Source organism: Anguilla rostrata, chromosome 1 (genome assembly GCF_018555375.3).
Source record: "Anguilla rostrata isolate EN2019 chromosome 1, ASM1855537v3, whole genome shotgun sequence".
Lineage (NCBI taxonomy): Eukaryota > Metazoa > Chordata > Actinopteri > Anguilliformes > Anguillidae > Anguilla > Anguilla rostrata.
This window is the reverse complement of record NC_057933.1, coordinates 47,698,876-47,712,270: the sequence shown is the minus strand read 5'-3', so window position 1 is coordinate 47,712,270 and position 13,395 is coordinate 47,698,876. Positions and strand designations below refer to the sequence as shown.

At 41.0% G+C, this 13,395-nt stretch overlaps 1 protein-coding gene across 7 annotated transcripts in view; it reads left to right on the top strand.

Moving 5' to 3' along the window:
• adam22 (ADAM metallopeptidase domain 22) overlaps window positions 1-13,395 on the top strand; it is an 80,025-nt gene that overhangs the window by 57,511 nt on the left and 9,119 nt on the right. For 2 of the 7 annotated variants that reach the window (XM_064339165.1, XM_064339122.1), the window contains exons 15-27: window positions 567-666; window positions 1,174-1,245; window positions 2,544-2,636; window positions 3,955-4,035; window positions 4,554-4,604; window positions 4,789-4,852; window positions 4,938-5,043; window positions 5,601-5,720; window positions 7,681-7,849; window positions 8,476-8,587; window positions 10,382-10,472; window positions 11,190-11,207; window positions 12,690-12,890. In XM_064339165.1, the coding sequence (XP_064195235.1) occupies window positions 567-666; window positions 1,174-1,245; window positions 2,544-2,636; window positions 3,955-4,035; window positions 4,554-4,604; window positions 4,789-4,852; window positions 4,938-5,043; window positions 5,601-5,720; window positions 7,681-7,849; window positions 8,476-8,587; window positions 10,382-10,472; window positions 11,190-11,207; window positions 12,690-12,890 (1,278 nt within the window). Of the gene's footprint in view, window positions 1-566; window positions 667-1,173; window positions 1,246-2,543; window positions 2,637-3,954; window positions 4,036-4,553; window positions 4,605-4,788; window positions 4,853-4,937; window positions 5,044-5,600; window positions 5,721-7,680; window positions 7,850-8,475; window positions 8,588-10,381; window positions 10,473-11,189; window positions 11,244-12,689; window positions 12,891-13,395 lie in introns of all 7 variants that reach the window. The other 5 variants (XM_064339114.1, XM_064339147.1, XM_064339138.1 and 2 more) reach the window with 4 other exon arrangements.

Genomic DNA, 13,395 nt, shown 5'->3' with positions numbered 1-13,395 from the left:
ACTGATACATTGTTTTGGAACTAGTATTTTGAAAAGTTTAGGCCCATATCCACCCTTGTATAAATGGAAACTGGCTCCCAGGAAGAAACAACTGAAGACTTCTGGTGTATGGCATAGCTACTTGCTCAGTGACACTGACAGAGCAGCAACAATTAAATGGACACGTCAATACTATATATTCTTTGAACAATGTCCACAGAAAAGCAATATGGCTTTTTTTTATTGTAGATTCACAGAAATTCCATAAAGTTTTACCTTATTGTGTGAATGATAGAGCATTCACATGAACCAAGGCCAGGAAGTGGAAGGAGAGAGGATGAAGTCACAAAGATAATCATTTCAAAATAAATTTCTGCCAGAGGGAGAATATCCATCAGATTATTTGATTTCTGATTTGTTCACAGAAATAAGAGTTAAAAGTGGAAGAAACCGATTACAGGGCTTGAATTTGACGTGGTATGACACATTCCAGTTTATAAGGGTGAAACAGGGAATGAAACCACTCTTGAGCTGTGAGATAAATGTTAGTGTTCTTCCTGATTTACACTGTTGTTACTCCGAAACAGCTTCTACCTGCCCAAGAAGTTTTCTGACTGTAACGTGGAAGAATACCACAACTTCCTGAACAGTGGCGGTGGAGCATGTCTCTTCAATAAGCCCTTAAAGGTACTCAGACTGCTGTGTTACTCAACATCTCACAATTACTGTCTGATTAGTCTGATTACTGTTCCCTATTAACTCAGTGTAATTTGATAAATAATAAATTAGCAGAGTTTTTGAATTGTAAGGGGAGTAAAATAGTAAGGTTAGTAAAAGTGGGTGAATATTTCATTTGTTGGATGCCTCAGTTGAAATCCCTGCTGTATGCACAAATGAATGATCATTGGTAGGGGCAGTTTGGTCAACAAATACGATAAAGATTTCTTTTGACGATAGTCTTGTGCTAAGGAATTCTCATGCATAAAGCTTTGCATTGTGGGATACTGGGAAGTATGAGGCTTAAAAGCCATTGCCTACCACTCACAGCCCATCCTTAATGACAAGGCAATGCCTCAGAAAGCTTCAGTGGCCTTTCTCCTCAGTCTCTTGTATTAATTCTGTTTGTGTTGTACCTATCTGACCCCTGCTGTTCCTGTCTATCCCCTGTGTCCCCCACCCCCCACCCCCCCGTAGCTGTTGGACCCTCCAGAATGCGGCAATGGATTCGTGGAGACGGGGGAGGAATGTGACTGTGGCAGCCCTGCGGTGAGTCCCTGGTCCTGGACACGCCTGGTAGAGGAGAGCTGCTTCTGGTAGAGGAGAGCTCAGGCTCTTGATATCTGACCTCATTCCTGTTCATTTTCGCAAGTTAAAAAAATGTCAAAAATGTATGAAGCAAGAATGTATTTATCAAATTGTTTGTATTTACACTGAGTAATGTTAGAATGCGGATTCTGTCGACCATACATTTTTAACAGTAACATTTCCAGCGTTAATTCAACACTAACAGTGTTAATTCATCTCTAACAGATAACAGTTGGTCCCACTCTGGTCCAAATGTTCACATTTTACTGTGTAGTGATTTTGATATCAGCAGGGACGGGGTCAATTCTTTTTTTAAGGAAAGTGGGCAGTTCCACCCTTCTTTCATATTTTTTGCTTTATTTGGAAAGGGAGAAAGTAGAGAGGGTAACAGATAGAGATGGGACTGCCGCTCTGTGCCATGGCAGCAGATTAAACCTCTGCCAGTGTGGGGGACTCATGTATCAACCATTACGGACTGTGCCACACATCTCACCGAGGGCTGGGCTACATTCGGAATTGAACTGAGAATTACTGATAAATTCACTGGACGTGATAAATACAAATTCAATGAAATTTCAGTGCCCAATGCATTTATGACTTTTAATATGACTTTAAAACGTGATTACCTTCGTCATCAGCAACATATTCTTACTAGGACTATGTCTAAACTGGACACTGTTTAAATGTGATTTTTAGTATTTTGCTAAAACTTTGAGATTGTAGTATTTTGGAAACTGGTGGAAGTATATTTATGAATATGGCTTTCTTAGCTTTCATGTTTTCTAAATAAGTAAAATGTCTTCATGTGTGACATAGGTATACTAACAGTCAATGGAGTGTCTTATTGCTCTTCCTAAACTCTGGACTAGACTTTGCAGATGACCGCACTACTAGCTCAACATCTTGTTCTCCAGTAAACATACTTTGCTACGATTGCATCTGCTGGAATATAAGCTATTTGCAAGCCAGATAGAAATCAATCACATTTAAATACAGTTTGAGATAACCTATATGGCTTTTTCTTTGTTTTCAATGGAAAGTTGCACTTGGAAGGGAAAGCTTGAGTGATTTAACAACAATAAGCAAGGGTGATGGGACTTTGGACAGGGCTTGAAAAAGGGTCGATCCGTGAATTGAGTTGGAATCAGTTCCAAGCATTCTGGATTAAGGAATCAGACAATTAAAATTCATCTGTGTGTACTTCACATTTGTGAGTTCTTAGTCTCTGGGCATTGACCTTTCCTTCCCTTGGTGTCCAGGAGTGTCAAAAAGAGGGTGAAAACTGCTGTAAGAAGTGCACGTTCACCCAGGGCTCCAAGTGCAGCGATGGACTCTGCTGTAAAAACTGCCAGGTACACACCTGAAACACACACACGAGCACACACACATTATAGAGGTTAGAAACAATGATTAAACTGTTTCTATTTGGATGTAGGTAGCAGCGATGTGCAGTGTACAGTATGTATAAACAACAAGATGGTAATTAAACAAGCTGGCCTCAAGTCCTGTATTTCCAGAAACACCCCTAGTTCCAAAACAAGGACACCCTGCTGTTTTTAGATAAAGAAAGAGCAATCAAAGGTCAGGGGTCTCCTTGACTGGAATGCTAATGAGAAATAACATTCTCAAAAAACAAAACCATAGTTTTTTGGTCTCAATGGTCTCACTAAAAGGTCTCAATGACTGATAGGTCCCAGTGTCTGTACTGAGACAGCAAACTTGAGAGATAGCTAGGGTGACTTTAAATGAAAACTTAGGGAAAGTACTTTGGACGGAAGTATTTGCCATTCATCAGTCGGCTTTATGAAGGCAAATGGCTTGGTGTATTATCACAAGTCTTTTCTTAGAGTTTCATTTTGAAATACTGACATTTCCAGGGAACTCAAAATTGGTTTCAGTTCAATTGCAATATTTATTCAAAATGATAATTGTGAATTGCTGGTCATTTTTCATGAGAGCGGCTGTGGTTGCCTCGCGGTTGGCTGCTGGTCCCAATGCCGGTCTTGAGATTGTGGTAGCACTGCAGGTTGGTGTATATGTCAAGTTGAAAATTTTATTCCGAGAGGGTTGAAAATAAATGAGCTCTCTTGAAAAACCTGAGACTTAGTAAAATTAGTTGATGAAAAGTAGGAATGGGTGAGCTCATATTGGACTCATTTATGAGGGCATTACAAGGTATTGCCAGACCATTGAAAGAAGAGAGAATCCTTTGTTCTGAGCACACTGTGCACTGTGCAGCATATTTCTTCTCTGAGATACAGTAATTTTATGCCATTCTGCATAAAGCAAATGAGCAGCTGTGATATTGATGACATTGTGTTTCCTGGCTGACCTATGGATGCCCCTTCCTTCTGTTTCCATGGAGCTCACTCTTCTCTATGATGGCGGGATGGTTAGGTATTAAACAAAGAATGCACCAAGGCCTGGCATTGTATCTGTTTTCTGCTCTGGGCAATAATCTCCCCCCCCCCCACAAATAAAATAAATAAAAGCTAGCGTAAAATACATAAATCAAGGGCTCAACAGGCTAAAAACTGGTCCTCAGTGACACATTTGTTAAGGTACTTCTTCGAGATTGCAGAATCGTGTATTATGGAGATTTTGAAGAGCTGCTGGAACCATATGCCATCACAAAAGCCTTTTTTCCTCTCTCGGGGTCTGCTGGTGTAGATGGAGTTCATGGGCGTGGTGTGCCGAGATGCAGTGAACGACTGCGATATTCCTGAGAACTGCACTGGAAACTCCAGCCAGGTGAGAGAGCTGAAGCCTCGCTCAGCACACAGCTGCTATGGCCGTGACCTTTCAGCCAGGCAGCTCAGGTGCAAATAAGTTCTCATTTAGAGTTTTGAGATGACAGGCAATAAAGAAAATTTATTGCGAAAATAAAAATAAATAAAAAGGGGAAAAAAGTATCCTTGACAATTTAGTATTTGAAGGAGGCTAGCCAGGAAGGTAAAATAATCTTAAAGTGTGGTTCGGGTATCACAGATACATGCATCATTTAATTGTTACGGGTTGGGTGTCAGTTGTTGACTCTGTTAGCTTGACATGTTAAATTCAGTCATTTCTTTGGGGGCTTGTATGTTCCATATTTGATCTTGAGTGAATAAGTTTCATCTCCTTACTAGACAAACTTACGAGGCAACTTTTCATTCTCATGTTAAAAATGTTATTCCAGTATATTTAGTGAAATAGCATACTTATTCCAGCAGTTGCTTTAGTCACGAATTTGCAGGCTGTTTACTGCAATCCTTTGTTTCTATTCACAGTGCCCACCAAATGTACACAAGATGGATGGATACACTTGTGAAAAAGATCAGGTATAAGTGAACTGTGAATATGAGTATTGTGAATACTGTCAAAGTGCATATGACGTGCCTGAATATCCTGTCAAAAATGGCATTTATTAATATGAGTCTATATTAAGAAGGTCATTATTGAATAGAAATGACACACAAATTTGAAATTTGATTAAATCTGACATTTTGCTGATCTTCCATCCAGGGTCGTTGCTTCAATGGAAAGTGCAAAACTAAAGACAGACAGTGTAAATACATATGGGGAGAAAGTAAGTAAAAACATTTTAAAATGCGCAACCAATAGGTCCTTTGCTTTAACGCTTTGGCATAAACCCTGTTTGATCTCCTTTGCAGAAGCAACTTCGGCAGACAAGTTCTGCTATGAAAAGCTGAACATCGAAGGCACCGAGAAAGGAAACTGTGGAAAGGACAAAGACACTTGGATTCAGTGCAACAAGCAGTATGTTTCACCCTCCTTCTACCTTACATTTACAGAACAAACACCAGTATGGACGAACATAATGTTTTGCTGTGGAGAGAAAACATTTTGATTGGTTCGAACAAATCAGAGATGGACGAGTCGGTGTCACCCGACTCATTGTGGGATGAATGCAATCTTCCGTTATTGGAATAGCCTCACTGATCATATTCACTGAAATTGCTACTTAATGAGGCTGCTGCTACTTAATGAGGCTGATGGATGCTATTCTTCCAAGCAGAGTCCACTGTACTACCGACTCTCATGTAGCGATGATTAATAATGAGTACCAAATAATGTCGTAAAAAATCGGAATTTTGAGGCAGTTTGTTGAAAAATGATGCTTTGTTTTCTCATTTTAATCAAATTAGAGGCCTCAGTGAGATATTAATGCCAGCCTTGGGACTGCTGCTGGCGCATTTGCGTTGAGGCTCGCGTTAATGAGCCGGTGCTGTTTCTCCACCGGGCTGTTTGGTCGTTTAGTCACTGGCTCTGTGATTCAGTAGTCAGACAGATGGAATAACATCTCTGTGTTTCAGGGACGTGCACTGCGGCTATCTGCTGTGCTCCAACATCTCACCGGCCCCCCGGCTGGGAGAGCTGCAGGGGGGGCTCACGTCCTTCTCCGTCGCCCAGCACAGTGCCTCTTTGGACTGCAGGTAACCCTCCACTGATGACCCATTACATTACAGGCATTTAGCAGGTGCTCTTATCCAGAGCAACTTACATTGTATCCAGTTATACAGCTGGATATATATTGGGGCAATGCAGGTTAAGTACCTTGCTCAAGGATACCGGGGAATCGAACCTGCGACCTTTAGGTTACTAAGACCAACTCCTTAGCCATTATACTACACTGCCGACCCCAGCCCATCATCAACATACACACGCAAATTCAATTCAGTAACATTTTTAATAATTGTTTAGTGCTTTCTTTGCTCAGACACTATTAAAAACACACTGTCACATGCGATGTGACACACCTGGAAGGGAGATGCGGCAAATTTGATTTGCCACAGAAAAAGAGAGATAGAGCGTGAGAGTGAGAGAGGGTGAGGGAGAGAACACCTGCAAAGGCATTAAAACAAACAAACAAAAATCTTCACCCTTCCACTCACGAGTTCCAGGCAAAAACTGAAACAACAAAGTCAAAACATAGAAAATCTCTGACCAGCTCCTCATCTTTTCAACTACGTTAGATTCATTGTATCTCTTACGAACGAACAAACTCTCAGCATGCGTGCTCCAGGTTTCAGAACTATACCGTGGTGAGGAGCACACCTTCAAGCACCTGGGCTGATTAGTTAACACAACCCAGGAGCGTGTACTCTCTCATTTGGTAGCTGAGACTATTCCAACTCCACCAGATCAAACCAGATCAAACACTGCACACGCTTAACTAGAAAATTGGAAAACAGGAAATAGGAAAGTCCTGTTAACCCAGGGTAACCCTGTGCTTTATTGTTTTTGAAAACCTAACTGACTGATAATCAGGCCCCTGCTCTTCAACTATCACACATTTAACTTATAACCAGGCTTATAACCAGAGCTTAAGCTGTAAATTAGGAGGTGCCGAAACAGAAAGAGGCCTTGTGAGGGAGGTGATCAAACTCGGAGGTCCAACAACACACAAAAAATGCTGCCAAAGTGTGGGGAATAGAGGGGTGGGGGGGTTGGAAGGGTTGTAGGTAGCCATTGCTGACTGGGAACACAGGAAGTCCAACACTGAGAGGTCCCAGATCCTGTTCCGGCAGGATCCGTCACCAATTAAGCACTCTTTACAAATGATATCTCCTGTAATAACCACTATTATCCAACAATAAGGAGCCCAAACCATACAGCTATTGTGGACACCTTTAGAGCATTAACCTGCGCCCTTTGTGCTTCCAGCCATGTTTTATGCACTAGGTCATTCTGGACGAACCTGAAAGGCATGCTGGGCCTTTGTATATCTAATAATTGGTGCAGTAATTTAGGTTGATTGAAGGACTTTGGTTTGCAGTTCTGCCATTCATTAGTTCAGGCAATGTTCCCACTGTCAAACTGTGAGGCTCTTTGTATCTCAAAGCCTTTCTGTAATGGGTCTCATGTCTGTTTTTCATGACTGACTATGGCTGTGGCATTTATAATAAAACCAACACGTGTTCGTATATATATACGATACACAAACAATACATCAATAAGCCTTCCTTGATAAATGTCATTACCGTGTATGAAATGTGGTAGCCTGGGGTGGGCAAACGGAAAGAGAACAATAGATTATTAATGGATTAGTCATCATGGGACATGAAGTGTGGGTCTTTGGTAATTTGCAGATTTCATTACACGTATATGTATGGAATGAGGAGGCATAAAATTACATTGTATGATTTGTGTGCTTATTGAGGACAATAAGTGCGATGGTGAATAGGTCACTCTGTGCCAGGTTTCTGTGTTGAGAAATGGTGAATCTCCCTCAGGTTTTGAACTAATTATAGTAATTTAATAGCACAGAACAGTCAAATAAGAGGATTGTATCAGTAGTCATTGTAGTTTAGTAAATATATTACTAGAGCTTCTTATCTTTTTTTCTGACATGAAAAGAAGTAATTGAACGTTCATTTCCGTTTCCCCTGGCAGTGGGGGTCATGTGATCATCGATGGCGACACGGACCTGGGCTACGTGGAAGACGGGACCGCGTGCGGCACCGATCGGATCTGCTTCAACCACAGGTGTCTCCCAGTGCAGGAGTTCAACTTCAGCACCTGTCCCGGCACCACCGATAAGAAGATCTGCTCTGGCCATGGAGTAGGTCCCTTTCCCCCTTGCCTTATCTGGCCGTGTCTGGCCCTTCTTATTCAAACACTCATCATTCACTCAATGAAAGAGAGGCTACTGCGAGCTGACATTAGAGGAAGAAATGAACTGGTTGAGAATGCGGCTGTCGGACGGAGAGGCGGCCCTTGATCTCTTCAGCCTCTGTGTTCTCCAGTGTTCGGATGGAGCCATTCTCCTCCTTGGTGCAGTCATGGTCTCAGTGGACATTGAAGAGCTCTTTCAAAAAAGCCCATTTATCTCAACTTCATTTAATTTTACTCTTGCCTGTTGTTCGTGTTCGTGCTATTGACCAGAAGTAATGGAAAAACATGAATCTGATTTATTTTCTTGGGATGGAGTCCAGCATAGCTCTCATCCTCATCGCAGTTATTGTTTCCATTACAATGGTCTAATTGAGCGATGGTAAGGATCGGACTTTCTTAATGAGTGTGCAGTTACATATTGAGAGCAGATGGTGTCATAAAAGAGGTTATGTGCAGTGCTTCATGGCTTCGGTTTTATTCAGATAAAGACATATTTCAAAAGTGATTTGGTGATCAGATATCTTGTATTCTTCTTCTCCTTCCTTTGTGTGTGTATGTGTGTGTGTTCTGCAGGTCTGCAGTAACGAGCTGAAATGTGTTTGTCACCTGGGTTGGGCCGGGGAGGACTGCAACGCCACCTCACCCCTCAGCTACCTGGTTGTCGGGCCAACAGCCAGTGCCTCTGGTAGGCAGCTCCTCAGTGGTGTCTGTTCTTATGAGTGTCGTACCTGTGTGTGTTGAGGTATATATGCTAATGCTTGAAGCTAAATGCGATCGTGCTGTGGCAGTCAAACTGCATTTTTCACAGCTCTGTTTTATGTTATAAGGTCACCTTAATTAGTTAGTCAGTTTTCCATCTTGTAGCTGAAGTCTATTGTCCAAAAGCACAGCAGTGCTGGGGATTTGAGCCAACTTCTCCATGCATACTACCCACATACCGAATTATCAGACACTGTTGTAGGTTTTTCCTGTGGCCTTAAAATTTTGGTATAAATATGACAAATGCTTAAAGGTGGCCAGTGTCTCTGCATGTTGTGTGTACTGCTTAATGTATGCCATAGTTTCAGGTTTGCCCTGTGAGAAATATATTTTTATATTAATATACCTGTATAGGTGTAACATTTAAAAAAAATCTTTTTTCCCACATGGACGTGTGCTCACCTTCTTGTTTTTCTGCTTCCTTGTGAATGGCCATCTGTGACCTCACTCGCGGTTTCTTTTGCGTTCAAAGCCTTTTCACGCTCGTTCTTTGTTGGGAGGGTCATGTCTTTGTTGGAATGCTTGAGTGGTATGACAGTGAGGTTAGATTTCAGTTCCTACTCGTCGTGATGCCCTGTCTGTATCTGTCGGCATCCTCTGTGACCATTTTATCCCCCCCCCCCCCCATGCTCTTCCTGCCACTGCCATTTTCATGGCAGCTCTGCCCGAAGCGAACCTGTGTTGATCTAATCAGTTCGTTTTGAAATCCTTCTTTGTACTATGCACCCTGAGCACATGCAAATCAACCTCTCATTAATTCCCCACCTTACCTTGACTGAAGGGTGTGCAGCTTCAAATATGAACTGCCTTTTCATCTTGTGCCATCATTCTATATTTATTTTTTTTAACAGAGAATGTGACTGATTAATTCCTACAGCAGTGAAATTTGCGCAAGGCTTGCTCTGCCGAAAGTCACAATTAGAGCTAAAAATAATATAGTCTAGGTAAACACCTGGCTTTAAAGGTGTATAAACAACCTAAAGAGTAATATCAAATTTGGAAAGTGCAAATGTGATTTCCAATTCTGTATGGTGAACAAATGATGAAATATTTAAAGTTATATGCCCTTCATAGTAAACCAAAGGTGCAAAAAATGTAAAATGTTCATTAAACTAAATCAAAACCTGCATGAATTATATACCACATACCGTCAAACAGAAGAAATAAGTAATACAAATAGTTGATAGATTATTATTATTATTATTACATTTTATATTGTTTTTGTAAATATAAATATCCCAGCAAATATGACAGCATGTGCGTTTAATACTGAATGCAAAGGACTCTGGATTTTAAACAGTTGGTTTTGGGGAGAGGTTTTAAGTCATACAGACGCACACTGTAGTGCTGGAAATGTGTACTTTTTGAGTTAACATTGAGAACATTGTATGTAAAAATATCAGGGATATCCTATGGGCTGCAATGCTGAGACATGATTGTGCCAAGAAGCAATTATTCTACTCTACCTTTTAAAATTTTTTGTTGTTCCCCATCTTAAAGTACATTAGAGTGTTACCTTTACCATCTGGATATGTACCAGTGCTTTTAGGCATGTGCCAGTGAATATTCAAAAATAATGACCTCTCATGCCCTGGCTGCTGTCTAATCCACATACGGTTTAGTTGTGCAAAGATGGTTGAAATGTGGCATTTACACTAGCATGATCCTTTGGATGCCTGTTAAATGAGATGTCTCTGTTTTCCTCACTCTCTCTCTGTAGGTGTCATCAGCACCAATATCATAATAGGTGCCATTGCAGGCACCATTCTTGTCCTGGCTCTAATTTTAGGGATCACTGCCTGGGGCTACAAGTAAGTTAACTGGGAAACTTGTATTTTAAACCTTGAAGCTTTGTAACTTTATTGTTTTTTGTTAAGTTTTCCTTTTTTGAAATTTTTTGTTGACTTTGTTTTACATTCTTTAGCAACTTATCCTAAGATTTAAAATGTGAACTATCATTGTGAGATCAAATAAATATGATACTTTTTCTTGAAGGCTGTTTAAAATGCGATTCAAAATGATTTTCAGTCATTATGCAGTTAGCCCTTAATAATTGTCATTGGACATGCATATTTTGGATCTTGAGACAAATAGAAGATTTAGTAGAATCTACTACTTTTTGCAAATGAAGCCTAACAAAGGATGAGTGTATAGCCAGGAACACCAGCAACACAAAGTAAGCAGGTTTCTCAAGGCTATGATACTGTCCAAGCAAACACTTTCCATGGGTTTAAATCCCTGAAGCAGTAATCCTATGTACTGGGAAAGCCTTGTGGCTCATCTTGTTAATATGCTCCAGTGTGCAGATGTGCCCCATGGTCTGGTATTTAATCCCATGCATGCCAGTGCTGACATTGGCAGGTGGCCCAGCAGGGCACTGCATACTGAACAGTAGTGATTCCGGTGTTTTTTAAAGGAGTCTCACCAATATGGTGCCATTGTTTCATTAACATGGCAAAGTAAACCGGTGTGTGTTCAATGGTAACTCATGTCTGCTTCTGTCTGTCTATTTTTCCAATTCCCAAAAGGAGCTACAGGCAGAGGAGGTACGTAGAATCGGAGGTCCACAGAAGATTCTGTCGGTTTGTTCTTGCTTATTTTCCTACTTACTCTGTGTGGTGGGGGGTGGGGGGGGACTTATGTCACTGTAGTAGATGCTGTATTACTGTTTCCCTGTTTTTCAGAGCACCTGCCTTTTATTTCTTGGAAATGTGTGCAGTGGAAGTAAATAATCAGTTTAAGTTAGAACTGAAGTAAAATCATCTTTAGTTATTTTGATGAAGTTATTTTAATTATTTTTATTTATTTGTTGTATTTATTTTAAATAATTATTTTAATAATTTGTGTACGTGTGCATTGAACTATAGAAGTGGGAGAATGATCTGTTGAATAGTTGGCAAGTTATTTGGTTTCCGCCTGTTGTAAGCATGTTCATCTGAAGGTGCACAATAACTCTGAAGTTTGCTCAGCACAGCGGTGTAGCTGACTGCTCCATAGATGAAACTTCAATCTTCAGTTGTGTTCATAGTTCGGTTGAGTGGGCATTCCTGAAAGTGTAGTTTGGCATATGAAAGGGGCATGTTATGAAAACGGTTCCTTCTCTCTCTGTCATTGCTGTTGCATGCTGATTTGTTCGTCGTGGCTTTCTTTCTTTTTAGCAATGTTTGACTGCTGAAGAACTTGCTGCATTATCACCATGTTTCATGTCTACATTTTTGTGTGTTTGGGTCCATGTTTTGAATTATACCATCACCACCATGCATCTTCATTTTAAATGCTGTTTTTTCCCACAGGCTCACAATACTTTAACAAACTTTCCCAAGGTTTTCCCCAGTTTTAATAAATGTAACTAATTTTGATCAAATAACCTCAAATTATTTGTCATACATATATGACATCATCTTTTCCTGATACTCATCTTCCAGTTCTTTTCCATTTGAGGCTGTTGAACAGAAGCACAAACCTTAATGATGACACATCCTCCAGGAGAACAAACCCTGACCCAACAGTCCTGCGTCCAAATGACCTTCTTTCATTTCAGCTGTGATGAATGGAAGAGCCATTTAAGCGTGTTCAGGGTCTTTTTTATTGGATGTATGGAGATTTATTTTTTATTTTAAAATATATATATATATATATATATTTTGGTGTTTTTTTAATACAACTTCTACTACTACTACTACTACTACTAATAATAATAATAATAATTGTAAGAATTATAATACTCTGGTACAGACTTGGAAGTTAAACTGCAGAATCTAAATATCAAACAAAAATATTATCTGCAGCATACAACTACATAGAAAGCAACACAAAGCCAACTTATGCAATAGTTAATTGACCAAAAATACTGCTGTGAAATTCAACATGAAAAGTGTAGATTGTGTCAGTTAAACAATGCTAATATGAAAGGAGCTGAACAGAGGTCAGAAAGGGCTGGGCGGGCCCCGTCTTTGATTGACAGGACTGCGTCCTCCCGGCCCCGCCCCTACCCCGCCGCCTCTCACGTCACCTCGCTGCGTCCGCAGGCAAATGCCGCCCGGGGACTATGTGAAGAAGCCGGGGGACGGCGACTCCTTCTACAGCGACATGCCCCCTGGCGTCAGCAGCAACTCCGCCAGCAGCTCCAAGAAGAGGTCTGCCTATCTGTCGCACTTACAGATCTATACGTGCTCCTTCACTCCGTCCATCCCATCCATAAGTCAGAACATCTCATTGTTTGGCTTCAGGTGTGCCTCTCTCTCCATCTCACTCTCACCCATTGTGACGCCGCTGTGATCGCAAAACCGCTTTCTGCATCTGGGGGGTTTGGCGTGGGGGTGGGGGGGGGGGGGGGGGTTTAGGCGTTCTTTAAGCACTACAGGTGGGTGCCAACATTATTGGGACATTAATTGATTTTTCAATTAATAAATAGGTGTTCAGTTCCTTTCCGGGAACAGACTCCACCCCTGGTGGGTGCTAAACATTGCTGGTGCCAGCTTCCTGTCTCCACTGTAAAGCACGTTGAGATAAGGAAAGGTGCCATTCATTTTTTTATTTTCCTCTTATGGAAGAGAGCCAGGTGGTTCTCAGTAGTGAACGACTATTTTGAGGGTGATTTAGAGCTGAGAATGGGGTGGGGTGCTTTATCATGGATGCAGAAACAGGTTCTGTGCTGCATTATTATTGCTTTGCATCCTGTGCATTGGGGTCCATGTCTGTCTTACTAATCATGCCTTCTCCTTTAAAAAACAT